Raw genomic sequence first — 26,730 nt, forward strand, 5'->3', positions numbered from 1 at the left:
CAGTAAAACCTCCATGAAGAGAGAGAGTGTGTGTGTGTGTGTGTGTGTGTGTGTGTGTGTGTGTGTGTGTGTGTGTGTGTGTGTGTGTGTGTGTGTGTGTGTGTGTGTGTGTGTGTGTGTGTGTGTGTGTGTGTGTGTGTGTGTGTGTGTGTGTGTGTGTGTGTGTGTGTGTGTGTGTGTGTGTGTGTGTGTGTGTGTGTGTGTGTGTGTGTGTGTGTGTGTGTGTGTGTGTGTGTGTGTGTGTGTGTGTGTGTGTGTGGGACAAGGCGTTCTTTATTGCAGCCCTCTGGGCTTTGGACACAGACAAGGAGCCAGGTGCAGTCTGTGGCACACACACACACACACACACAGGTTTCCATGCCTTCCAGGGACATTTGGACGTACATGAGTCTTTGGCTGTGATGATTTCCCTGCGGGGGAGTTCAGCCTCTGTCCACCGGAGTTAGTGTGCAATCAGGTTGATATCCCCACCAGTATAGAAGAATGAGGACACACACACGCACACACACACACGCACAGCTAATCACATTTGAGCTCAACACAAACTGTGTGGATGTGTTGACGTGGGATTATTGTGTGTGAGTGTGTGTGAGTGTTGGTCCAGAATGACTCCACTTCACTGGCATTTCCTTGGGGGGAAGTCACGCAGTTCCTCTCTTTAATTCTATCTGGCTTCTATCTGCCGGGCACACACACACACACACACACACACACACACACACACACACAGAAATCATGTTATCGTTCTGGCTGCTTCTTAAACCCTGTGACATTCCCCCTCGTCTCTCTCTTTATTCGTCTTTCCTCTCCTTCGTAACTCTCCTCCTTTTCTGGCAGCAGCATGAGCAAGTACATAAAGCAGATTTCCAGGGTTTTAAACTCAACTGTCAGCTAAAAAAATGAATTTCAGGAAGTGAAGGTAGAGAAACCAGAGTTTAAAGCTGTGAAAATGTCACCGGTTTGCAGCTGTAACCTGAGGTGGAAATACAGGTGAGGAGGCAGTTGGTTTGATTCAAGCAGGTTTTCAACTTCTCAGATGGTTCTCCGTCATCTGGTTGTCATCAGCGTGAAAATGCAACAAAATCCGACGTTTGATTTAAGAATTAAGGATTAAAACTAAGAGAGAAAGATGAGAACAATCGGACGTCGTGTAGCAGGGTTGAAGCCTTGTCCCAGTGTGACCGTCTACAGTGTGACTGTAGTCTCATCTGGCCTCTCGCCAACGGTCCGCTTGGCCGCCGTAACAAGGAATCCAGATCCCTCCACCTGAGGTCAAAGGTCACACCAGCTCCAGCTGGAAGATCAGGCGCTCCGGGGTCACGACCTCCTGCGGCCTGCACGACGGGGCGGATCTGAGCGGAGGAGGCTTCATTTCCAGCCAGCGGCCGTTTTAATGGCGGTCATGTGATCAGATGGAACCTCTGAGCCGCTGGGAAGCGGAGCGATCGTGTTCCTGCAGGTGAAGTCTGAGTGTTTCGGTTAAAGAGAGTTTTCTCTCTGCCTCTGGTGGCAGACGGAGCCAGTGAAACACCAGACGGACGAACAATCTCTCTAAAAACCACTTTTTAAATACTTCACAGAACGTTCAAATGAAACTTTCAGAAAGAAAATATTCCAGATTGTTTTTTAACTTTTTAGTGTAAAGTGTTAAAATAAAGTGTGGTCCTGTATATCTAAGAACTTGTGAAGTTCCTAAACCTGGAATGTGGGATGGCTGAGATGACGGTTTGGTGCTGGAGGCTTCCTCTGCTTCGGTTATTAAAAACCAGAGTCCGGCTCTGTCTGCACAGCGACCTCAAGTGAAAACGCAAAACTTTCATTGTGTTTCGGGCGTCTGGAAACATCTGGAAGAACGCAGCGTTTTCTGAACGCTGTTCCTTCACTTGGGGAGTCCAGCCGCAGTAAATCAGTACTCTGGAGCATAACAGCGCTCCGCTAATACAGCGTACGTTACCCTCACCGTCATCCGGGTCTCCTGTGGAGACAATTTATTTGGAACTGTTGGGTTTTCTCTGTAAAAGTGTCGACACCGCGTGGAAATTGTCGCTTTATAAATAAAGCCAGAGGTTCCCCGATCCAGTCAGCTGTGATCCCTGGAGCTGAGCCGGACTGTCGGCTCAGAGGGAGGAAAACCTGTGGGTCAGGGGAAGATGCCCTGATAACAGAGGAGAAGGTGAAGGCCGGTGACCTCTGACCCCAGTCAGTGCTGCTGATAGAGCTGTTCCTCGTGTGCTGATGTTATCTCTTATTTTCACTGTCTGGTGGATCTAAGGCCAAGTTTACACGACATTTCGAAGCAGAATGCAGAGTTTTTGTTTCATAAAAAGTTTTGCGTTCACACGGCAACATTTGGCAAACGATGTATGAACCAGTGTAGTTTTCATGTTGGGCCACTAGTGGCTGCTGTTGTGTGCCTAGAGGCCACCGTTGTTGTTATTGTCCATATTTTCAGAAAGTTTTGTTTTCAGTCACCGTTGTCATGTGAACAGACCCCAGTAAAAGTTTTCTGTTTTCACTGGAAAGCAGGTTGATGGGCCCTGATGTTAAAAACGGAGGACCCAGAACAGAACCCTGAGGAACTCCTGTTCAGGACCCATTTGACTCAGACCGCTGTATGTCTTGTTGGATCAGTTAAATTTGTACAGTGATGAAAATCTCCACTGGGTGTTTGTTTCATCACAGGTTGTAAGACGTTCGCAGTAGTTAAGTTTTCCTGCTGGTGACATGTTGGCCTCATAACGTCGTCAGGTTGATCCGGATCGGGGTGAAAACTTCGATTATTCAACTTAAAAGTTAAAATGCTGAAAATCTTCACAAACGGAGGGAATTCCAGTGTGAGTGTGTGGTGTTTCCACACTGCTCTGCCCTCACCTCCTCCAACCCCCGGGCTCCGTCATGATGGAGGGAAACGTCCCGCATGGCGACCGGAGCCGGCGGGTGGGGGTGGGGCTGGGAGGGGGGGTGGAGGTGGGGGCGGTCATGGGAGAGTCGGATGACAGGAGGATTACATCATTCCGGGGCCGAGCGTGGAGTCAGCTGGGAGGCCGTCAATGAAAACATTATCTGAGAGTCAGGAGGAGGATCTACTCACCTTCCAGATCGCTGTGATCGGTCAGAAGACTGGAAAACTTCAACATCAACCCTCCAATCGCCGTGGATCCATCTCTCTGTCCAATAATCACTTCATCTCTGTTACTCTCTCTCACTCATTCTATCACCCTCTATTACTCTCTCATCCGTCGATTATTTTCTGCCTCTTGTCACTCTTGTTGTTTCCTCTTTCAGTGTCTGTAGAGTCTTTATGTTTATCACCCTCTATGATGGTAATAATTTTAACTTCCCGTCTCTTTTACTTCCCCTCTGTATGCTTCTAGATTTTGAGCTTTTGTGTATTTTTCAGTGAGCATTTGTTTTCACTGGAATGTTTTTGTCCAATCGGAGCACTTTATTGCGTTGTCTTAATTAAAAACATGCTTCAGTATGTCGAGCATTTCTAGCAGCATGACTCAGTTTTGACTTCAGCTTTTAATCAACACAGAGAGCTTGAATGCTGCAGAGTCTGCAGGCAGAGCAACAGTGGAAACACAACAGGCTGTGCACTTACAGCAAAACACAACACTTTAAAAAGTTTATTTAAAGAAATGACTTGGTGAGTGTGTGCCAGTCTGTTGCTGCACATCAGAAAATGAGTCCCTTCTTTCCTTTTTCCAGGTTGTCCTTGTGTGTGTTTGAGACACAGCTGTGTGTTCCTGAGGGAGTGTGTCTGATTCTCAACAAAGAAACCAGAGCATGAAGTCACCGTTCACCCGTTGCACGTCCGTTTGTCCGTCCCTCTGCGTCCGTCCATCCGTCCGAGGAGGAAGGAGACCTTTGTAATTATTCAGTCTGTGTTGGAGGTCACCTTCCTCCCAGACAAAGTCGAGATGCATTGCAGTGATTTAGAGCATCGCGTTTGTTGCTTATATCAGTTGGAAAAACAGCTTCACACACACACACACACACGCACGCACGCACGCACGCACGCACGCACGCACGCACGCACGCACGCACGCACGCACGCACGCACGCACGCACGCACGCGCGCGCGCACGCACGCACGCGCGCGCGCGCGCCTGGAAAGGCCGCCGAAGCCTTCATGGAATATCCTAACTTCTCTATGTGCTACTTTTTTTCATGTCTTCGTACTTTTTGGTCTGGAACCGTCGGTCGCTCTTTTGCCGAAACGCTCCAACCTGCACTTTGTAAAGTTCGCGTAATGCCAAAGTTTCACTACCGTCTATTGAAAGCGTGAACATATTTGGCCAATCAGAATGGTGCCTTGCTGCTCGAGATGCCCCGCCCACTAAATAGATGTGAATGTCAGAGGTCAAACGTAGTGAAGAAAGAACACATGTCAGTGTACAGAGAGGATAGCGTCATCGGCGTAGAGGCAGACCTGCTGTTCTCTGTGTTCTCCAGTGTTCACGTTCAGAGGGTATTGCTTCATGACAGAAACAACCAGCAGCGCCCACTAGCGCCCCAACAAGCTGCTGTTTTGGGGCGCATGGCATGGTTTTTTACAAGCTGCTGTTTTCAGTATTTCTGCCGTTTAAGTAGAAACCAACACCGTTATTAAAACTGTCGTGTAAATTCCAAACTTTTCAGAACTGTGTTCTGAAGAGATTTACCTCCTGTGCATCCTGAAGCTCCACAGCTTGTTCTCCTGTCGTTCACGTCTTTTACTTTCAGTCAGCGTTGACCTTTTCCTACGTTCTCCACCTCACACACACACACACACACACACACACCCCCAGCCCCCTGGCTGACCCCACCCGGGCCGGCCTGTCGCCGCCGGGCCTGCAGACGGAGCTCGGCCGTTCGGGACTCGGTGGGATCGGCGGTTCAGGTGTCGCCTGACGTCCCTCACAAAGGGAACCCGATCGCTCAGCGGTTCTGAGGCACCTGAGGGGTTTCACACACACACACACACACACACACACAGACACACACACACACACACACACACACACACACACACACACACACACACACACACACACACACACACACAGGAGCTTTAGCACCTCTGGAAGCAGTGTGCAGAAAGTGGAGAGTAAACATTTAGAAGATGAAGCCCAGACAGCCGGTTCTTTGACGGACTGCTCTCCTGACTCTAAACATTCCCACTGTTAGAAATCAGCAGCTCTTCGTTGTTTTTTTGGTTTTTGCCTTTTGTTGAGTCACTCAGGAGAAGCTGCAGCGGCGTTCTAGACCTGGACCCTGCTGAATCCCAACACGTTTTTCCAGAATGAGCCCCATCTGAGTGGTTTTAGCTTCATTCTGTTGCCGCTGCTCGCTGTGGTTCTGCCAGGATTCAGACATCGGTCCGCCGGTGCTCCGGTGTCTCCGTCTGGGTTTTCTGGGCGTGAGGGACCAAGGTGAACTGCGAATTGCTCGCGATGCGTCGTTTTTTCTGAACAACATGAGTGAATGATGCTCACAGGGATGGAGAAACGCTGTTTGTTGAGGAAAATGTTGACGTTTTTCTCATCTTTCCTGTCTTTCTCTTCCAGGGTCGACATGTCAAGACGGGGCAACTGGCGGCCATCAAGGTCATGGACGTCACTGAGGTCAGTGTCTTCAGCTGCCAGGTGGCTCTCTGGATCGTTGGGTTTATCTCACTCAAATCCAAGTACATGAAAGCTCTTTGAAAAGTGTGAATAATAACAAATAACTCTTAATAAATTGCACGTTGACAGATGACAGGAGTTTAATGAATTGGCAGGTGAAGAGCCGCCATTTGAACGAAGAAGTCACATGACCGTGGTCTCCATGAGGGTTTGGATTTGTGGTCAGTCGTGTTGTTTCTGCGTTAAACGCAGCCTCACCTGATGAGTTGAAGTTGTTTTTCCTGATGAAAAACCAGTTTTCAAAAGAGCGGCTCATCGTCACGTGACTTGACAAACCAGGACTGTTCCGCTGCTGCGTTTCTCTCTGTAAACTGGGTTTGTGTTGAAAGCTGAAGAGACTTTTCCTCCGGAGGGCAGCTGAGAGAGGAGTGTGTGTTTTGTGTGTGTTTTGAAGCCGCAGGGCCCGTGTGTGTGTCTGCACAGTCACAGCCAGTGTTGGAGTTGTGTTTTCGTGCTGCAGCTCGTCCTGCGATCCGGCTGAGCTGCAGCTCGCCGCTTCTTTCCTCATCGCACCAACAGCTCAGTGCGACTGGAGGAGAAGCAGCCGCGGACGTTTCCTGTCCGGGGGGGGGGGCGAGTGCTCCGTCACAGCTCGGCTGGGAGTGACTGATCCTGGAGAGGATCCGGTCCAGGCCCCTCCTGGCCGGGCACCCGTCTGCAGAAACCCCCGTCGGTTCCATTAAATGAGTCGTGACTGACGTCGAGTGAAAATGTCGGCAGTGTTTTCAAAACACGAAGGACAAAAAGAGTTCAAGCAAACAGAAACCTAGAAGACGGTAGAAATGAAATCATTTGAAAGTTGAAGTGCTTTCAGGTGAGGCCAGTGCTGGACCTGCTGGATTCCAGGAGCCTCATGTTGATCCACCAGCAGCTTAAAACGCTCAGTGTTGTTACTGTTACTTCTGTCTGGTCTTCATGTTCTGATGGACTCCACTCTCCACCTCCACTGGGGGCAGCGCCGAGTCAAGAGCCTCTGGAAACAGTTTCCATGGCAACAGAGCCAGAAAAAGACGTTAATGACAAACATGAAAACCGATGAAGAGGTGGTGATGAGACGGAAGCAGCCTGGGAGATTTCAGTGACTCTTTTCTTCTTCGCGTCTGGAAACGTTGGTCCTAGACTGCCGCCATGTGGTGAGAGGCGGTACTGCTGCCGCCATGTGGTGAGAGGCGGTACTGCTGCCGCCATGTGGTGAGAGGCGGTACTGCTGCCGCCATGTGGTGAGAGGCGGTACTGCTGCCGCCATGTGGTGAGAGGCGGTACTGCTCTATTTGACCATGTACGGATTAAAATGAACCGACGAAACGAGCCTTTATAATTTAAAGTGCTTCTCTTAACATTAACTTCTGCATCTTATATGACTCATATGATAACATTTTGATAACTTGTGATGATTTATTTCTTAATTTGACCATGTTATGAGCCATTCTTAAAACCATTCAGGTGGAAACAGCAGTGACTTACAGATCAAAAATCAGCGTTGCCTCTTCCCGTTCAGACATAATCGCTGTTTGTGTGAATAATTTAACTGAAATTCAACACAAACTGTCTTTATATTTCTGTGTATCTCTACATAATATGTCAAACGTTCAGATTTATATGTCTGAAATAAAGTATGAGGTTCAAACCATTCGTGAAATAAAAACAGGATCACTAAATGAATGTAAATGTATCCAAAGACAGCTTCATCCATTCATTGTTGTTTAAAGACGTGTTTATGACTCTGAAGTACAAATCAGAGCCTTGAGTTAAAGACTTAGTGAGTTTTCATTTGCTGGTTTTGATCTGAATCATTGCAGAAGTTCTATAAATTGTAAAATTTGAAATCTGTTAAAGCTGCTCAACATATGAAGAACGCTTCCTACTGCAGTATCAGCACGTTCACCGGCTCTGCACATGCTCAGGCTCTTCACGTTAACAAACTGAATTTTGAGCTTGAAGGAACAGTGGAGTTGTGTGATGAATGAGTGAATGAATCCTCCTGGAAGCAGAGCCGTCGCCGTCCAGCAGGACGCCGATGAACGGACGAGGAAACCTCAAACACATGTTGGGATTCGGAGACGTGTCTGCAGAGGTGCGTTTTCCACAGGGTTGAGCCGTTTTCTAAAATAAACTGGGAGTGTGGACGCCTGCCAAGAGCGGCGGGCGAGCGGAGCAGCGGTTTGCTTTGGGATCGTTTCATATTCAGCTCAAACACTAATTCCACCGGACGTTTATTAGCATGTGTGTGAGATCAGGCGCTACGCTCTCAGTGCAAAACAACCAGGGTCTGTGTGTGTGTGTGTGTGTGTGTGTGTGTGTGTGTGTGTGTGTGTGTGTGTGTGTGTGTGTGTGTCCACTGACCCACATTCCACTTCCTGCTCCGTAAACACAGGCCGGCGACTCGGCGCTGAAACAGACAGGATCTGAAACTGATGCAATAAATTTCACCTCATTAAACTTTTCCAGGTGAAAATTTACTTTCAGAAAGAAAAACACGTCCATCAGAACCAGAACCAGGTCCAGGTCCAGGTCCAGGTCCAGGTCCAGGTCCAGGTCCAGGTGGCGGCTGTCTGATCAGACCTGTCCAGGCCAGCAGATAGAAGAGACAGGGACAGACACACAAACACACAGCAAAAGAAATCAACCAGGAGGGACAGACTGCAGGGACAGGGACCAGGAGGGACAGACTGCAGGGACAGGGACCAGGAGGGACAGACTGCAGGGACAGGGACCAGGAGGGACAGACTGCAGGACCAGGGACCAGGAGGGACAGACTGCAGGGACAGGGACCAGGAGGGACAGACTGCAGGGACAGGGACCAGGAGGGACAGACTGCAGGACCAGGGACCAGGAGGGACAGACTGCAGGGACAGGGACCAGGTGTCTGTCTCTCGTCTCGCTGTTTGAGTTGAACTCCTTCTCGTGGCTCTTCTGTCTCAGGCGGAGCAGGAAGTTAAGAGTCTTTGTTTCCTCTTCAGCTGAAGCTCCGTTTCCTTTCTCTCCATCGGGCTTCATGTTTGCTGATGTCTGATCGAAGCTCAGATCTCAGGAGTTCATTCGACTCGTCCTTCAGAGAAACAGGCGTCATGTTGAGCGTGTGTGATTAGTGGATTTTCTTGGGTTTTCTTTCCTCCTGGAGGAAGGTGGAGGAGAAGGTGGAGGGAACGGAGAGAGACAGTCAGTGTTTCCCCTCCTGTCCTGAGAGGAGGTGCAGCTCTCCTCCTCTCTTCCTCTCCTTCCATCGATCTGTTTCCTGTTCTCTGTTTTCTCTCTGCCGCCATCTTTCCTCGGCCGTCACTCCTCTTTTCTTTGTGGACGTCCTCGTTGTTTCTGCTGGTTGATGGAACAGAGGACGGGGACGGACGCAGCTCTCGGCGCTGCCGTCAACCTGATGTGAGCCAGCGGCATTGTGGGAACAGCGGATGTTGATCAGTGAAAGAAGCTGGCTGATTCTCTCTGCCCTCCCGTCTCCTCCGGGAATCCCCGCTCTCCTGCAGTGGTCACCTCGGTGGCCTGGTTTCCAGGAGTCGGAGAGGAGGGTCTCCGTGTGGCGTTTGCATGTTCTCCCTGTGTGTTTCTGTGAGTTTCTCGTCAGATAAATCAGAGGGCTGGAATTTTCCTTCTCCAAAGTTTTTCAGTTGCTCGTGGTTGAAGTTGACGTTGGGATTTCTTCCAGTTCTTCTAAAACAGAGTTCTCAGTCAGAGGGGAGTTGCCGGTTCGACTCCCGTGTGCGCTGTCCACAGAGGACACTGTTGTCACTGGAGGGACTGAGCGGCTTGCGTCCTTCAGGGTGACTGGATGAATGAGTGAAGCGTCTGTTGAAGTGAATTTGTTGCAGAGTGGATCTGATCCAGCAGGTCTCGGCGCTTTGATGGTTCTTCTGAGGATCGGTGTGACTGAGCTCTTCTTCTCCTCACACGGTCACGTGATCCCGGTGGGATCGACTTGCTGTGTGAGACGCCGTGTTGAGGCCTGAACCCTCGACAGCAGTGGGAACCTCGGTTCCTCCAGGAACGCTGGAACGACCGGGACTCCTCCTGGACCGGCGGCGGCGGCGGCGGCGGCGCTGAGGGAGGAGGTGTGAGCTGCCCGACGGTCTCCACCTCCACAGCAGAGCTGACACCTTCACTTCAGGAGAAACCTTTCACTTTGAAGGTGTTGGAGAGCAAAACGCTGGAATGCGTCTGTGGCGCTTCAGTCTCATCAGACAGAAATGCGAGAGCGAGGAGCGAAGGCCTGCCGAACGGCGAGAGTTCTGAGCTTCAGCACCGTCAGAGGGAATGACACTCTCTAGAAAAACACACAAATCCAAGCACAAATGCCGCCGTTCTGTTTTCAGGTTAATGGAAAGGTTTTGTAGTATTCGGGTCCGTTTACACGACGTCGGAGGAAGGCAACATGTTTGGACATAAATATGCAAATGAGAGACGTTTTCTGATGGAACACAGACGGATCAGTCCAACGTTATTTGTGTTGTATTTTTACTTTATGCAGTAATGAAAGTTTTCCCCAGAGTGAATCTGTAAAGCGTCCTTCCCTCTCCCTCTGGCTGCAGGACGAGGAGGAGGAGATCAAGCTGGAGATCAACATGCTGAAGAAGTACTCCCACCACAGGAACATCGCCACCTACTACGGAGCCTTCATCAAGAAGAGTCCGCCGGGCCACGACGACCAGCTGTGGGTGGGTTTCCTCCTCGAGGCGGAGCGGAGCGTGGATGCAGACAGGAAGTGCTGCTCTGGGTAGACGGCAGGAAGCTGAGAGTTCTGAGAGCAGGGGTGTCTTCGGAGGACGGAGGACGGATTCCCAGAGCCGAGGCGGCTCTGCTGGTCCTGGAGAGGAGCGACCCGGCGCTCCGGTTTGTTTTCGCAGCTGCCTCCACGACCTCCTCCGCCGGGGCTTCACGCCGTCGGCCGGGAGCGCACGTGGGAGTGACGCACGGCGTGCACGTGTCACGCTGTGGCGGGCGGCGCTGCTGACCGCCAGAGACCCCGATCAGCAGGAGTTCAGGCTTCACTCCGAGCGTCACGACAGTTATTCAGATTTTATTTGATCATTTTCCCTTAAATTCTGATCTGACACCAGAAAAGCAGCACGATCCAAAACAAGTCAGGAGGACGCCGTTGTTTTAATCCGGTGAAATGATGCCGAGGATCCAGTCTGGATATTTTGAGCCTTTTTTCATTGGAAAAGATCCTTTTTTTATTTTTGAAGCCATCTTGTCTTTAACTCAGTAACTGAACTTTGTACATTAACATTCAGCACATAAAAAAAACCACAACATGATAACCAGGAGGGATTTTTTAATGCTCTAATCTTCCAGAACTGATTGATCAGCTGGACCTCACTGGAGGCTCTGCAGGTGTAGTGTTGCAGGTTTGAGGCTGAGCGTCTCCTGTCGCCTCCTGCAGCTGGTCATGGAGTTCTGTGGAGCCGGCTCCATCACGGACCTGGTGAAGAACACCAAGGGCAACTCGCTGAAGGAGGACTGGATCGCCTACATCTCCAGGGAGATCCTGAGGGTGGGTGCCTTCTCCTGCACGGCGCCGCTCCGACCGGGCGCCGCCGGAGTCCCGGAGTAACGCCGTGTCCTTGTCCTGCAGGGTCTGGCTCACCTGCACGCCCACCACGTCATCCACCGAGACATCAAGGGGCAGAACGTGCTGCTGACGGAGAACGCCGAGGTCAAGCTGGGTACGAGAGTCCAGACAGGAGGCCTGTAGAGCCAGATCCGGGTCTGGAGTGAAGTGAGGCCTGTAGAGCCAGATCCGGGTCTGGAGTGAAGCGAGGCCTGTAGAGCCAGATCCGGGTCCGGAGTGAAGCGAGGCCTGTAGACCCAGATCCGGGTCTGGCCTGGGAGGCCGTCTGCTGCTCACACTTTAACTTTAAATGACCAGAAATATAATAATATTGTACCATAATAATAGTATTGAAATACAGTGATATCCGATTACTGCTCTGGCAGTAGTTACACAGTAGTTATGGATTTCTAATATGACTTTAGTAACATATAACATGATTTAAGTTATGAAAGGACGAGTCCCTGGTTACTATTCTGGAGTTAGAGAAAAGCTGTTGATATTTTAAAAACCGCCTTGTGAGCCGCCGGTGCTGCGCTTGTCGCCGTTCCTCAGTCGACTTCGGGGTGAGCGCTCAGCTGGACCGGACCGTCGGCCGGAGGAACACCTTCATCGGGACGCCGTACTGGATGGCTCCCGAGGTCATCGCCTGCGACGAGAACCCCGACGCCACCTACGACTACAGGGTGAGTCGGCTACCTTCCTGCAGACCCGTTTCTCACACACACACACACACACACACCCTGACTGTCGCTGTGTGTCCTCAGAGCGACCTGTGGTCCTGTGGAATCACGGCCATCGAGATGGCGGAGGGAGCTCCTCGTAAGTGCCTGCCAGACGACGCTCAGGGCCGTGCTGCCACTGCAGCTGGGTCTCAGTGGTCTCTCTCTCTCCTTGTCTCCTGCAGCGCTGTGCGACATGCACCCCATGAGGGCGCTCTTCCTCATCCCCAGGAACCCCCCGCCCCGACTCAAGTCCAAGAAATGGTGCTTTAACTCTCCACACTCTGATCGACCTTCTTGTTTAAACCCCGGAGTGTGTTTGTAACCCAGCGCTGACCCCTGACCCCTGACCCCTGGTCTCCACAGGTCCAAGAAGTTCTTCAGCTTCATCGAAGGCTGCCTGGTGAAGAACTACACCCAGCGGCCCCCCACCGAGCAGCTGCTGAAGCACCCCTTCATCCGGGACCAGCCCAACGAGAGGCAGGTCCGCATCCAGCTCAAAGACCACATCGACCGCACCAAGAAGAAGAGGGGCGAGAAAGGTCGGTCCAGCAGGGGGCGCCGTGCTGCAGTTCCACTGGGCCACATGTGGGGTTCAGGTTTTAGTTTGAATCAGACGAGAGTCTTCACCGGTCGGTGAAGCGCAAGGAGTGAATGTTTCCATGACGATTAGAGGAGTGTCACGTTTCCATGACGATTAGAGGAGCATCATGTTTCCATGACGACTAGAGGAGTGTCATGTTTCCATGACAATTAGAGGAGTGTCATGTTTCCATGACGATTAGGGGAGTGTCATGTTTCCATGACGGTTAGAGGAGCGTCATGTTTCCATGACGACTAGAGGAATGTCATGTTTCCATGACGATTAGAGGAGCGTCATGTTTCCATGACGGTTAGAGGAGTGTCATGTTTCCATGACGATTAGAGGAGTGTCATGTTTCCATGACGATTAGAGGAGTGTCATGTTTCCATGACGATTAGAGGAGTGTCATGTTTCCATGACGATTGTTAGGGGTGTCGTGTTTCTTGACATCGTGAGGAGAATTTTGTTTCTCCATCAGAAGGATTACGGCCCCATGACAACATGGAAACATTGTGTTTCCATGGCAACAGAGAATGACACCATGAGGGTCCTGATGTTTCCTCGACGATCTGAGAGTTGTGTGGTTTCCATGACGACGGTGAACAGATGAGGAGTTCCATGTCGACGTGGCCACTGTTTTATGCAGCTCCTGGAAGCAGGCTTTCCTTGGCTCTGTTACTTTTATTTTGGCGGGGTTTTACAGAACAGTTCATCGTTCTCAGTCATTTCCTGATAGTTGTTTGTGGATGAAGTTCTTCAATTTGATTCCACATCCAGAGTCGACGGTAACTTTGATTCAGCGTCTGCAGACTTTAGCATTAAACGACTTTAGCGGTGACTCCGGTGTCTCTTCGGTTCTTCTGTCTCCAGATGAGACGGAGTACGAGTACAGCGGCAGTGAGGAAGAGGAGGAGGAAGCTTCTGAGCAGGAAGGCGAGCCCAGGTGAGTGACCTTTGACCTCAGCCCTGCTGGAAGCTGACGGAACGGCGGTGGCCGTGACGCCGGCCCTGCTTCCTGCGCAGCTCCATCGTCAACGTGCCGGGCGAGTCCACGCTGCGCCGCGACTTCATCCGGCTGCAGCAGGAGAACAAGGAGCGCTCGGAGGCGCTGCGCCGCCAGCAGCTCCTGCAGGAGCAGCAGCTCCGCGAGCAGGAGGAGTACAAGCGCCAGCTGCTGGCCGAGAGGCAGAAGCGCATCGAGCAGCAGAAGGAGCAGCGGCGGCGGCTGGAGGAGGTGAGCGGGCCGCCAGGGGTCAGGGGTCAGAGGCCAGCCCGGGCTGGGGGTTCTGCCCCTCAGAGAAAACCGGCCAGCGCCACCCGGACCGTTCCAGGTCCTGTTGAGTGAGCTTCAGGGTTCCTCAGGGTTCCACTTCCTGTTTGAAGGAGACTATAGTAGGTCAGCTGGGTCTGCAGGAGGGTCTGAGTCCTGGAGCAACGGGACGATGCTCCCTCCAGGCTGGGCGGCGGCGGCGGCGGCGGCGTTTCTCCCTGCGAGGGTTCAGATGCATGTTTGCGTGTTTCCTGGTTTTCTTCGGTCACTTTCAATTAACTTCATCTTTAAAAACTGGACTGGTTTATGTAAGAGCAGCAGAGAGAAGCGCAGGAACTTCCTGTGTGTGTGTGTGTGTGTGTGTGTGTGTGTGTGTGTGTGTGTGTGTGTGTGTGTGTGTGTGGTGTGTGTGGTGTGTGTGGTGTGTGTGGTGTGTGTGGTGTGTGTGTGGTGTGTGTGTGGTGTGTGTGTGGTGTGTGTGTGTGTGTGTGTGTGACGTTGCCTCGCTGGGCTGTTTTGATTGTACAGACCGGCTGGGGTTTCAGTCCTGACTTGTCCCTGCTGAATCCAGGTGAGGTGGAGGAGAGGATCCGGTCTGACAGGACGGATCACGTCAGTCAGGGGTGGATCTCTGGGATGTTTATGAAATTCAGAGAAATCAAGTTACATCGATCCTGATTTGATGGTTTTCTTTAGAAGATAATTTAGTTTCTGCCGAAAGCCCCGGAAACACGTTGAATCCGGATTCTGTATCTTTTCTAATGATTGTTTCTAATGAACCCTCTGTTCATTTCTTCCTCTGCTCTGGCCGTAGAGCTTTTTAATGCAGACGTTCAAGTAAAAAACCCAGTGTTAGAAAAAGGCTTTGGGTTTATTTTGCATTTTTACATTCCGTTCTAGACCAGTCTCTGAGCTTAAGTCCTGTATTTTCTGTTTTTAGTTGTTTGGTTGCTCATGTGTCTTAAAGAAGGAACATATGTCTCAAAATACACTGGTAAATACCGCCTGTGACCACTAGAGGTCACCGTCTGACAGCAGAAAGCTGCGACTGCGCCTCCTGTACGGCTGTTTGACTGACGGAGCCAGAAACGAGTCAAAAAGAAAAATCTACACTGCAGAATGTGAAATGAAAATGGTAAAATCAGCAGCAGAAAGAGGAGAGAAACTTACTGCGACGAAGAAAAGAGTTTAGTGAGATGGTAACATAAAGATGTGGCTCCAGATGACAGTTTACCCAAGTTTTTAATCTTCATCAGGTTCATATCGTAATCTGTCTATAGAAGAAGAAACCAGTGAAATCAGACTTTCTTCATCACAACAGCTCCAGGCTACAAACAGATACAGATCATATATTAAAGTAGATTAATTTAACGAATGAAATTTCATGTGTAAATTGAACTTTTTTCCAGGTTTTTGTGAAAGCAGGTTGAAGCGTCGCCGCTGGAAAACGTTTGGATTTGTGGATCATTCTTTGGTTTTTCTGGTTGTTTCCCGCCGTCCTGCTGAGGCGCTGAGGGTGAGGACGTCTCTCTGCTGCGTCTCGTCCTGCAGCAACAGCGGCGCGAGCGCGAGATGAGGAGGCAGCAGGAGCGCGAGCAGCGCCGCCGCGAGCAGGAGGAGAAGCGGCGGGCGGAGGAGCTGGAGCGGCGCCGCAAGGAGGAGGAGGAGCGCCGCAGGGCGGAGGAGGAGAAGAGGAGGGCCGACCGGGAGCAGGTAGGGGACCAGACCGGGCCGGGCCGGATCAGACCGGACCGGATCAGACCATATCAAGACAGCTATTAAAACCTTCTCCAGACTGGATTTATTTACATTTATTTACATTTTATCACATGAAAGTTGTTAAAAAGCGAGAATGAGGAGCTTTAAAAGTTGGAGAGAGAAGCAGTCGAAGCATCTTGTGTCATTTATCTGATGGTCGAGTTTTACAGATTTATGACCGAAAAAAGATCCAGAAAACTCGTTCATGACTTCATTGACTGAATTTATTTCGATTTTCTGGCTGTATGTTGCTAAGAAAATATGCAATAAATGATTCTGGATTTCTTTTCGGACACAACTTAGGCTTTTTATGTTTTCTGCTATTTTTATTATTTCTGGTGAATTAGAGAAGTTAATTTTCTGGTCAGACGGCGGAGAATGTCCTCTGAACTGACTTCATGTCAGCATGCGGGTGTAGTCCTGTGCATCCTGGTTCCCGCTGCAGGCGGCGTGTCGCCTCCTCCGGCTGTTGTTGTGAAACGCTGTGTGTGATTGACAGGAGTACATCCGGCGCCAGCTGGAGGAGGAGCAGAGACACCTGGAGATCCTGCAGCAGCAGCTCCTCCACGAACAGGCCATGCTGCTGGTGAGTCTGGACCCCCCCACCCCCACCCCCACCCCCCTCACCCCCCCGAGGCCCCGGTGGGCCGGGCGGATGGCCGGATGTTTACAGCCGGGCCGTCACCGGCAGGAAGACAGCGAGCGAGACAGGGCTGTCCTCCAGGCTTCTGCTCCTCAGGGCCGAGCCAGGATGTCCGCCCGACGGAGGGATGTGACCTGTGACCTGTGACCTGTGACCTTCGCCGTCTCCCCTCACACGCCGCCTCGCTCACACACCTCCGCTCATGAAGTTTAGGATTAAAAACTCAGGTCTGTCCGTCCTGACGGCAGCTCTGAGCGGAGCACTCTCCTGCATTCCACTCTCTCCTCCTCCAGTAGAAACTCAGACGCTTCCTGACGGCGGTAACCACGGCAACAGGACTATCAGTAGTTTACACCTATTATTAACCTAGTAGTTAGCAGTAGTTACTTTTATTAAGTAATTAGTTCTTCAATCGTTTTTCAGTGATTTCTCTTTGTTTCAAAATATAAACTGGTTAACAGACTAGTTAGCAACTGATTTCTGAGACTCATGAGAGACCAGCGAAGAGACTAGTTACAGACTGGATTCAGAGTCGGCTAGTTGTAGACTGGCTGTAGAAGAGAAGAGACTAGTTATGGTTTGATACCATGTTTGGAGTGGTGGTGTACTAGTTTTTGGTTGGTTTGAGCTACTAGTGTTAAACTGGTTTCAGTTAAATGGTTTTTAAATAGTTTAAAGGTCCAGTTTTACAGATCAGTTTTAGATTGGGTTTAGAGACTAGTCAGGTTATTTGGCGTGTTTTAGACTAGTTCTGAACTGCTTGTAGCGATACAGGTTTTCAACAAGCGAGGATTTCAACTGGTCTGGTCTGGACTGATGAAAAGACTAGTTATAGACTAGATTCACGGTATTTCAGATGAGTGTTGAACGGGTGCTGATTACTAGTTACACACTGGTGTCTAGTTGTGCTTTGATTATGGATGAGCTTCAGACTGGTTTTGTGAACTAGTCTCAGACTGGTTTTGTGAGCTAGTCTCAGACTGGTTTTGTGAGCTAGTCTCAGACTGGTTTTGTGAGCTAGTCTCAGACTGGTTTTGTGAGCTAGTCTCAGACTGGTTTTGTGAACTAGTCTCAGACTGGTTTTGTGAACTAGTCCCTGCTGATCTGGGACTCTGCTGAAACACTGATTTTGGTTGACCTCGTCTCAGGAATATAAATGGCGGGAGCTGGAGGAGCAGCGGCAGGCCCAGAACCTCCAGAGGCAGCTGCAGCAGGAGCAGGCCTACCTGCTGTCCCTGCAGACCCACAACCAGAACCAGAACCAGAACCCCGACCCGGACCCCGGGCCCGCCCCTCCCTCTGAGCCGCTCAGAGAGGTGACGCTTGTGTGTGGGTGTGTCGGTGGCGGTGACTGACGCCGACTCCATTAACCCCGGGTCTGCTAACACAGCAGAGAGCAGGACACACACTCACATTAACACACACACTCACATCAACACACTCCCCAACACACTCGCGTTTTAACACTGCAGGTGGAGCTGATGGGGTTTCTGTATCAGCACACTAACACGGTCGCGGCCTGCAGCTTGTGTGTCCCGCGTCGGGCTGACCTCTGGCTGACCTCCGCCCGCCGTCCATCCGCCCCGGCCTCCTCCCTGACTCCGCCCCTGTGCTCCCCCCCCCTTCCAGGCGGACGAGCGGTACAGGAAGAACATCCAGGGCTCCCCTCAGGCGGCGCAGAGCAAGGCGCCGCCGCCGCCGCAGCCGCCGGTGCCGCCGCGCTCCGAGTCGTCCTACCCCAACGGCAACGCCGCGTCGGAGCCGCCGGCCGCGCACCGACCCGGGGAGCCTCAGGTAACGGTTCGAGCCCCGCCTGCTGGGGCCACAGGGGGCGGGTCCTGCTGATCGGGTCGTCACTTCCTGTTTGGTGTCTAACTTCCTCCTCTCGCTCCTCCAACCACTCGCTCTCTCTATTCCAGCCAAGTCTAAGCTCCTTCCTGTCTGCGACTAAAACCTTTCAGGATGAAGAATCGATCTCTTCTCTCTTCTGGTTCTCTTCACTTCCTTCCTTCTGCATCTTTGACTCGTTTGTTTGTGTTGATCTCTGTCCCACTGACTGCCCAGCAACACTTCGACTGGAGGACTTTTTAATGAAATGCTTTGATCTCACAGAAAAATCTCTTTCTAAGAGCTGAATGAAATGTAAAGACGTTTATCAAAACCTGCAGCCGATAGAGATCCACACGGGCGTCTCCTCTGCACCTTCAGGGAGCTTAAGGGTGTCCAACGTAAGGCCCGCGGGCCAAAACCGGCCCACAAGAGCCTCCAAATCAGCCGAACAAGCAAAAAAATGGTGACAATTTCAAAGAAAATATCCATTTAAAAAAGAAAAGAATTCTTAAGATCCCCCATAATTCAACAACTTTTTTTTCTCATTTCGCTGTTTTACACCAGAATGTTTCGATGAAATTGGCTTTTTTCCCCGTAATTGTTTGGTTTTGTGAAAAAAGACAAACTTAACAACCAGCACAACGTTTAACACTCATGTTCTAACAAAAAAATCCTTCGATGTGAACCGATTTGACAGAGAACTCTGTTTATGGGGCTTTTAGAAATTCGGAGCTGCTGGTTCGATTCTGTGGCGATGAGGCAGCGGCCTGTCAGCCGGGATGTGAGGCTCTTCAGAAGAGGCTGCAGCCTCCTGAAGCCCCGGCGGTGCTCGTCCTCCTCCGTGTTCCCAAAACTAACGCATGTGAGCGTAACCCGACCCGGGGCGTCCGGCGCCGCGTTCGGGGGCTTCACGCTTCTCCGCCCGCCTCCTGGTCAAAGACGGCCATCGTTCAGGAGGTCACTCAGCAGGACGATTCTCGGTCTGTCGTCAGCGTGTCGCCGGGATCCCAGCTCGCCGAGGCGGCGTCCGGCTCCTCCTCCTCCTCACTGGAGGTCGCTCCTCCAGAGAAGCTCCTGCTTCTGACTGAGACCGTCGGTCAGAATCTCACTTTCTGCTCGACACGGTTGAAATGATCAAGTTTTCCATTTTAAGACCCGTTTCCACGGCAACGTTTCAGGTGAAAACGTTCCTGGGTTTTCCTTTCAGAATAGTTTCACGTTCCCACGGCAAACCGTGTCCGTTTCCACGGAAACTCCAGAAACACTGAAAATGGTGCCGTTTGCATGCCAGGCCACAAGGTGGTGCTGATGAGAGTTTTTATAAGCAGCCCCTAAAACCCTCTGGAACCCTTCGAAACCTCTCCCGAACCCCCTGAAGCCCCCGCCGGCCCTGGCCTGCATGCAGCCTGACCGGGCCTCTCCTCTCTGTCGTTGGAAGGTGCGTTCTCACCTGGCAGCGTTAAAGAGCGGGAGCCCCGCCTCCTCCTCCTCCGGCCCCGCCTCCTCCTGCTCCACGCTGCCCGCCGTGTCGCGCTCGCACTCCTTCAGCCAGCCGCTCGCCCTTAGCTTTGAAAACCTCCGCGGCCACGAGCTCCACCCGCTCCTCCGCCCTCCACTGTCATCCTCATCCTCATCCTCGTCATCTTCATCGTCATCGCGCTCCGACCCGCAGCCCCAGCACAGACCCCCGGCCAATCAGCACGGCTCTCCGGAGGAGGCCCCTCCCAGGGTAAGCTGCGGAGCAGAGCCCCCCCCTCGCTGTAGCTGTGGTAGAAACGTAGCTCATTAATTAGCCTGTTTATAGTTAATCGCTGTTATTTCTGAACCATAATCAGCTTTTTTTGTTGTTGTTGTTTCAATGAAAACTGGCTCAGAGTCCAGAAGACTCAGAGGAAGTAGAGCTAGCAGTGTGAGAAACGCCGACTTTAAATCCTACTGTCCTGTAGCGGTCTTGGCCAGTCAGCTGGTTTTCAGTCACACTCGGGACGCTGAAAACGCCACGGCAAGTCCTTCAAACGGGCGTCAGAGGAGCTTCAGCTCTCCTGCTCTTCTTCTTTCTTTCCTTTCTACTAATCTGACGCTCGCCTCGCTTCTCTCGTTGACGGCGCTGCGATCTGAGAACAGAAAGCTGGAGCTGTGGTTCTCAGGGTAGACTCCGCCCTCGTGCGGCTGTTTGCCTTCTTGCTGTGTGTTGTGCGCTCCCTGAGCCGTGTGGCCGCCGCCGCCGCCGCTTCCTGCTGCAGGCTGAACTTTATGTCAACCTGCTGCTGTTTCTATCATGAAAGATCCCCGTCAGGACCACGTCTCGGTCCCCGGTGCTGCCCAGGCGAGAATCGCCTCATCACCACGGAAACGCCGCCCACCGCAACCCTCCCACCAGGTAAAGAGTGGCGCCCCATCCCGCCTGCAGGGGGTGCCGTTTCTGTCCCAGTCAACAAAAATACACTAAAACTTGAGATTCACACTCTCATATGAGGAGGAAGACACTCTAAAGTCTGCTTCCGGAAACGCAAAAACAGTAAGAGAAACCTCAGCCTCGAGCTAATGATGCTAATGATGCTAATGTTGCTAATGTAGCACCTTCTGCAGCTTCACTGCAGAACAGGGGAGCCCAAAAACAAGATATCAACACTGAATTAAAGAAAATTTCACTTTAAACTTGACAAATATCTGTCCATGCAGCAAGTAATTTTACTTAAAAAGAGATCTTGATATAAGAATTATAAATCAAGAAATAAGTCTCTCTATCTTAACTTTATCTTAAATCAAGTAAGGTGAGACGTTTTGACTGAAAACAAGGCTGATGAACTTACTCAGATTTTGAATTTTTGCAGGTTTTGCAGTGTTCAGTTTTTGAAAAAGAAACTTTGACGAACGGCGTCCGAGAGACAGCAGCTCTGCAGCCGTTTCCAGATTAACGTCAGTGGTGGCCGCAGTGTTTCAGTAACTTATTCCTCCAAATGAAATCCTGAGGGGAGGAGAGATCTGCGGGTAGATTCTCTCAAACATATAAAGAAAATATTTCCTCGTCGAGCTGGGGTGCAGGGAAGCAGTGTGAATCTCTGCTGCCGCCATTAAAACACACATGAATCAAAAGCCTTGTTTCCTCAGAGGTTTAAACCTCTGTCTGCAGCTGGACGGAGCTGATTGGACGCCGCGGTTCGTGTCCCGCTGCTGCTGCTGCTGTCTTTGTCTTGTTATGTAACGCTGTTCTCGCAGAAATTCACTCTGTTCCTCTGAAAGTGGCGCTTCAGAGTTTCAGCGCTTTGAAATCTTCCCGTGACTCACTGTGTTTCTGAGGCGGAGGCGACGCTGTTCGTGTCTCAGATTGTTTAGCGTGTTAGCATCCTCATTCCTGGTCTGTGCTTTATCATTTTACTGCTATATATTGTCAATATCTTGTCTGGTTTAAAAAAAAACAAAAAAACAAATACATGTCAATAAGAATATAGATGTTTATAATGATAAATGTTTCAAATAAAGCAACAAAAAAATCAGTTTGTTTGAAAATAAAAAAACAGACAAAAATAAATTGCAGTGCTCCCACTTTAATAATAATAATAATAATAATAAAGATATAATAATAATAAATCAATCTGTTTTGCGTGTTTCAGCAAAATAGCATCAAGCGGAAGCAGACAAGTAAAAACAAATAGAAAAAATTAATGAAATCATGTTTTTAAGCGGATTCTTTAGTCATAACACGAAGAAAGCAGTGACTGAGCAGAAGAGCAGCTTCCTCCTCCTCCGTCAGCATCTTCTCGACCTTAAAGGAATACTCCGAAGATTTCTGACCCACGCCCTTTCAATATCATTGACAAAGTTAGACAGAAGTTAGAAGTTAGACCGGAGCACAGCGGCTGAGTCTATGGCTTCTACTGCTGTGCTCCGGTATATCCTTCCACGGAGCACTATGCTTGTGCAGATCTCTGTGGATCAAAACGTTATTTTAATGGTTTGAAAAGAAAACACGTCTTTTAAATGTTTTATAACCATTCGGATTTACTTCACGTGCTAATAAGCCGTCCCCTGGACCACTGGAAGGAGGATTTTGTCCACTTTCGTCAGTCCGGCTCTGTTCCCTATTGACTTCCAGCAATTGAGCTAAGCTAACTACGATGCTAACAGCTGGGAACCAGCCACTGGACGCAAAGACACAAAAAGGTATTCATGAGCTTGTCTAACTTTGTCAATGACAGGGAAAGGGCGTGGGTCAGAAATCTTCGGAGTATTCCTTTAAAGCGGTCAGCTGTCGGAGGCGGTGTGACCAGTAACTGACCTGCAGGACTGTTTTCTCTGGTTTCCCCACCGGGTGGCGCCGCCCCCCCAGTGCGGCCGAGCCGCGGCTGCTGTGGGAGCGGGTGGAGCAGCGGGTGGAGCAGCGGGTGGAGCAGCGGGCGGAGAAGCCGGTTCCCCGGCCGGCCAGTAACAGCGGAGGCTCCAGCTCCTCCAGCGGCTCCAGCACCTCGGGCTCTGGAGAGAGGTTCAGGTTCAGGGCCCGCTGTGAGTCCAGCACACCACACCGGCCGGGGGGGGGGGTCAAACACACGGTCCGCGGCCCCAAGGCGGCCGGCCACAGGCTCCAGGCTGGACCTCACAGAGAGTCACTGTCACAAAACAACGGTATATATTGATCGGTTTGTTTTACATTAAAAAAATTACCGTATTGACCCGAATATCAGACGACTCTGATTATAAGACAACCCCCATTTTTCAAATATTTTATAAAAATAAAAATATGTTGAAGACAATAAGGTTACTCTTCAAAGAACTTTTTTTGTACAATCATTCTAAACTCAAAAACTCACAACAGAGATAAGATTTCACGTGATTTAAGATAATATATATATATATATATATTACTGCAGTATTTAAAGGTGCATTACGGAGTTTTTCAACTTTAAAAATACTTATTTTCCATCATAAATATGTTACACATTTTTAATGATGTGTACAATGTGCCCTGACATATTCATTGCCAGTACCTCTAACAGCGCTAAATTGCCACTTGAAAGTCACAGTGCCGGTCCGGCACCAGAATTTTTTTGGGGAGAATTTGAAAGGAATGACGTAATGCACGCTCCGGCTGGATAGATTTCGCTTTGTCCGCCATTACTCCGCCAGATGCTTAGTGAGCAACAACTGAGCAGGATCTCCCACAAAGGAAGAACAGACTGGCTTCTAGCACTGCCACAGCTCCACACAGACCCACCAGGGAGAAGACACTTACATCTTACTTGAGCGCTACTAAAAGAGCAAGGAAGGAGATCCCCTCTTCCGTGCACGCGAGCCACAGGGACGAGTGTTTCAAGAAGCTGCATTACGCCCAAGGCCTGCAGGGGGCGCTGTTTCGCATAAAACGTGCAAACTCCTTAATGCAGCTTTAATAAAAAATATATTCTCTTTCTCAAAATAAGCAACAATTAAACAAGCAATAATTAAGTACCTCAAAGATTCAATAACTGCATTAATGATGTAAATAACTTAAGAACCATCAAATCCAAGTTCTATTCAGCTTCATGAACACGAATAATTCAGCCCTCCTGAATGTTGGGTTCAGTCTGGCCTGTGGAGAACAGTTCTTCAGAAAGAAAGCAGCAGATTTCAGCTGGTCTGAGCTTTTATTACTTTCTCCTGAAGGCTGTACAACTGAATCAAACAAGATGGATCACAACATACATCACTGTGTAAAAACTAAACCAGTCAGTATTTAAAATCAAAGCCACTAGCTCAATGCTAACTATTAATGGAAACGCCATTAACATGCTAACTGAGTTAGCATCTGCGTTGAAACTTCAAAACAAACGGACAAACTCACAAGAATCAATTTCACCTCCATCCTGAACATCAACTAAGTATACTGGAGTACTGACAGGCAGATATTCTGGATGCTGTTTGAAATGAAGCTACACTGCTCAGTCTTCTTCTCACACTGCTGCAGGCTGACACTCTGTCCAGCTCACTAGCTCCCCCTAACGGGGGGCGGAGCCACTGCATGGAGCAGAGGCAGAACAGCTCACCGGGACTCTGACTCCATCCAGTCCTCCACTATAGCACCACCCCATTTTAGAGAAAACCATTCCTGGAAAAAAAAATATCGTCTTATATTCGGGTCAATATGGTAATCTGGGTTTTTAATCTTTAGTTTTGAACTGAACCCAGATGTTCCTGAGCTAACCTCAGCTCAAAACGGCGAGCAGCAGCCTTTCGATGGGTGGTTCATCCTCCAGAAACTCACAGCTTCTGTTCTCTCACTGAAGGCCAGCTGTGTCTCACTGCTGCCACCTACTGGCTCAGAGCCTCACTGAGAGCAGATTAATGACACTGACGGGTTCAGGCCTGACTGACTGTGTTTGACACCTCTGAGCTGCACACACACACACACACACACACACACACACACACACACACACACCCAGAGTAAAATCCTCCCCTTGTCCCGTATCCGTCCCGATGAACTGACCGGCTTGCCTCCGAATCCTCCAGCCTCGTCCAGGTCGGAGGGCTCGCCGCTCCAGAGCGCCGGGAAACAGCCGGAGGAGAGGAGGGCGGCGGCGGCGGCGGCGGCGAGGCCGAGCCGGCCGGCGGTGAGACGCTCAGTAGAGCCGTAGGCCGTAGGCGTAGCGCCCGGCGGAGGCGGGAGCAGCCTCCGCCCGGGGGATCCGGGCTGCTCTTCTTCTTCTTCTTCTTCTTCTTCTTCTTCTGTTTGACTGAAGCTGCTGCTGTTTGCTCTCCTCACTCTGACTTCCTGTAACCTTCATCTCTGCAGCTCCACAGGCTCATCATTAACTAACCGCTAACAGGTCCTGCAGCCGCCTGCAGAGCTTCCTCCTCCTCCTCCTCCTCCTCCTCCTCCACCTCCTCCTCCTCCTCCTCCTCTTCTCCCTCCTCCTCCTCCTCTTCCTCCTCCTCCTCCTCCTCCTCCTCCTCTTCTTCCTCTTCCTCTTCCTCCTCCTCTTCCTCTCCTCTGCCCTCTGACCTCGGTTCTCTTGCAGCTTCTCTCTTCAGGCAGACTAACAGAACCTACTCATGTGAGGATCAGTGGACCTCAGAGTTCTGACCTTTGACCCCGTCTCTTCCTGTCCTGCAGGACCTGACGGCTCTGGCCAAAGAGCTGCGAGCGGTGGACGACGTCCGTCCTCCCAACAAGGTGACGGACTACTCGTCCTCCAGCGAGGACTCGGACACCACCGACGAGGACGACGACGAGGAGGTGGACCAGGAGGCCGGGGAGGAGTCCACGTCCGGACCGGAGGACTCTCGAGCCGTGTAAGACCCGTCCGTCCTGCCATGGTCCAAAAGACGGATCCGGTCCCATCACGTCGATGGATTCAGACCGTCCGCCCAGCAGACACAGACTCTGATTGGTCCACAGCTTTACAGCAACAACTGGAGCGTCTTTCTTCTTCTCCTCCTCCTTTTCCCGCAGCTCGTCCCGGCTCAGCAACGGAGAGACGGAGTCGGTGAAGACGATGATCGTCCACGATGAGGGCGAAAGCGACGCGGGCTCCACGCCCTGTAAAGACAGCACGCTGATTGTCCGACAGGTACCGCCGGGAGAACGCCGCAGACGCTCCTCTTCACCTTCATCCGATCAGTTCCTCCCCGAATGTGTTGGTCCTCCTTTTGTTCACATCTCCCCTCCTGCTCACCAGGTTTTGATTTCAGTTCCGTGACTTTGTGCAGGCTTCTTTCTGTAATCGTTCAGTTTGACGTGGATTCATCGGGTTTTAGCTTCCTGCATCAAGCGGTGCAGCTGAAAGAATCTGAAAGAATCTGCTGGAAGCTGCATTTCCACCAGAGTTCCAGGAACTGAAAGGTTCCCGTCGCCTGCCGGGTCCAGTTTGTGCTGCTTTGTAATGTTTTTAGTGGAGTTTCTGTTGTTCCACATCAGCTGATCGAAATGTGACGGGCAGTCGTCCAATCACAGATCCTCCGCACCGCAGGCCACGCCCACATTTGAGGACTGTCCTAAAGTCAGAACTGGTTCAGGTTTTTGACTTATGAAATAACCTGGTATATCCAGAGAGTTGCTGTCGGGGTTGCGGGTTCTCAGGATGTTCTGTTGATTGTTGTGATGCTTGGATGTTGTTACCTGTTTCTTAGAGAAGGTTCCTGTGGTGTTCCTGGTAGTTGAATGAAGCTCCTGTCATGCTTCCTTGGAATCAGGTAAAGGTGCAGGTGTTTGGAGGAAGTGCAACCTAATTCTTAGTGTCTGGGGTGTCTTACTGCGATGGTCCTCGGTACCCGGCGATGGTTCTCGGTACCCGGCGATGGTCCTCGGTACCCGGCGATGGTCCCCGGTACCCGGCGATGGTCCCCGGTACCCGGCGATGGTCCCCGGTACCCGGCGATGGTCCTCGGTACCCGGCGATGGTCCCCGGTACCCGGCGATGGTCCCCGGTACCCGGCGATGGTTCTCTGTCCCCGGCGATGGTTCTCTGTCCCCGGCGATGGTTCTCTGTCCCCGGCGATGGTTCTCTGTCCCCGGCGATGGTTCTCTGTCCCCGGCGATGGTTCTCTGTCCCCGGCGATGGTTCTCTGTCCCCGGCGATGGTTCTCGGTACCCGGCGATGGTTCTCGGTACCCGGCGATGGTTCTCGGTACCCGGCGATGGTCCTCGGTACCCGGCGATGGTCCTCGGTACCCGGCGATGGTCCTCGGTACCCGGCGATGGTCCTCGGTACCCGGCGAT

At 51.0% G+C, this 26,730-nt stretch overlaps 1 protein-coding gene across 8 annotated transcripts in view; it reads left to right on the top strand.

The window, feature by feature from the left end:
* LOC115403736 (mitogen-activated protein kinase kinase kinase kinase 4-like) overlaps positions 1-26,730 on the top strand; it is a 59,572-nt gene that overhangs the window by 23,711 nt on the left and 9,131 nt on the right. For 2 of the 8 annotated variants that reach the window (XM_030112728.1, XM_030112729.1), the window contains exons 3-21: positions 5,553-5,609; positions 10,208-10,333; positions 11,062-11,172; positions 11,254-11,344; positions 11,785-11,915; positions 11,997-12,051; positions 12,137-12,215; positions 12,318-12,493; positions 13,405-13,477; positions 13,558-13,768; positions 15,356-15,517; positions 16,062-16,148; positions 17,354-17,521; positions 17,835-17,999; positions 20,321-20,415; positions 22,366-22,538; positions 24,522-24,622; positions 25,126-25,304; positions 25,465-25,582. In XM_030112728.1, the coding sequence (XP_029968588.1) occupies positions 5,553-5,609; positions 10,208-10,333; positions 11,062-11,172; positions 11,254-11,344; positions 11,785-11,915; positions 11,997-12,051; positions 12,137-12,215; positions 12,318-12,493; positions 13,405-13,477; positions 13,558-13,768; positions 15,356-15,517; positions 16,062-16,148; positions 17,354-17,521; positions 17,835-17,999; positions 20,321-20,415; positions 22,366-22,538; positions 24,522-24,622; positions 25,126-25,304; positions 25,465-25,582 (2,358 nt within the window). Of the gene's footprint in view, positions 1-5,552; positions 5,610-10,207; positions 10,334-11,061; positions 11,173-11,253; positions 11,345-11,784; positions 11,916-11,996; positions 12,052-12,136; positions 12,216-12,317; positions 12,494-13,404; positions 13,478-13,557; positions 13,769-15,355; positions 15,518-16,061; positions 16,149-17,353; positions 17,522-17,834; positions 18,000-19,473; positions 19,765-20,320; positions 20,416-22,365; positions 22,539-24,521; positions 24,623-25,125; positions 25,305-25,464; positions 25,583-26,730 lie in introns of all 8 variants that reach the window. The other 6 variants (XM_030112730.1, XM_030112731.1, XM_030112733.1 and 3 more) reach the window with 4 other exon arrangements.

The sequence above is a fragment of the Salarias fasciatus genome, chromosome 16 (genome assembly GCF_902148845.1).
Source record: "Salarias fasciatus chromosome 16, fSalaFa1.1, whole genome shotgun sequence".
Taxonomy (NCBI): domain Eukaryota; kingdom Metazoa; phylum Chordata; class Actinopteri; order Blenniiformes; family Blenniidae; genus Salarias; species Salarias fasciatus.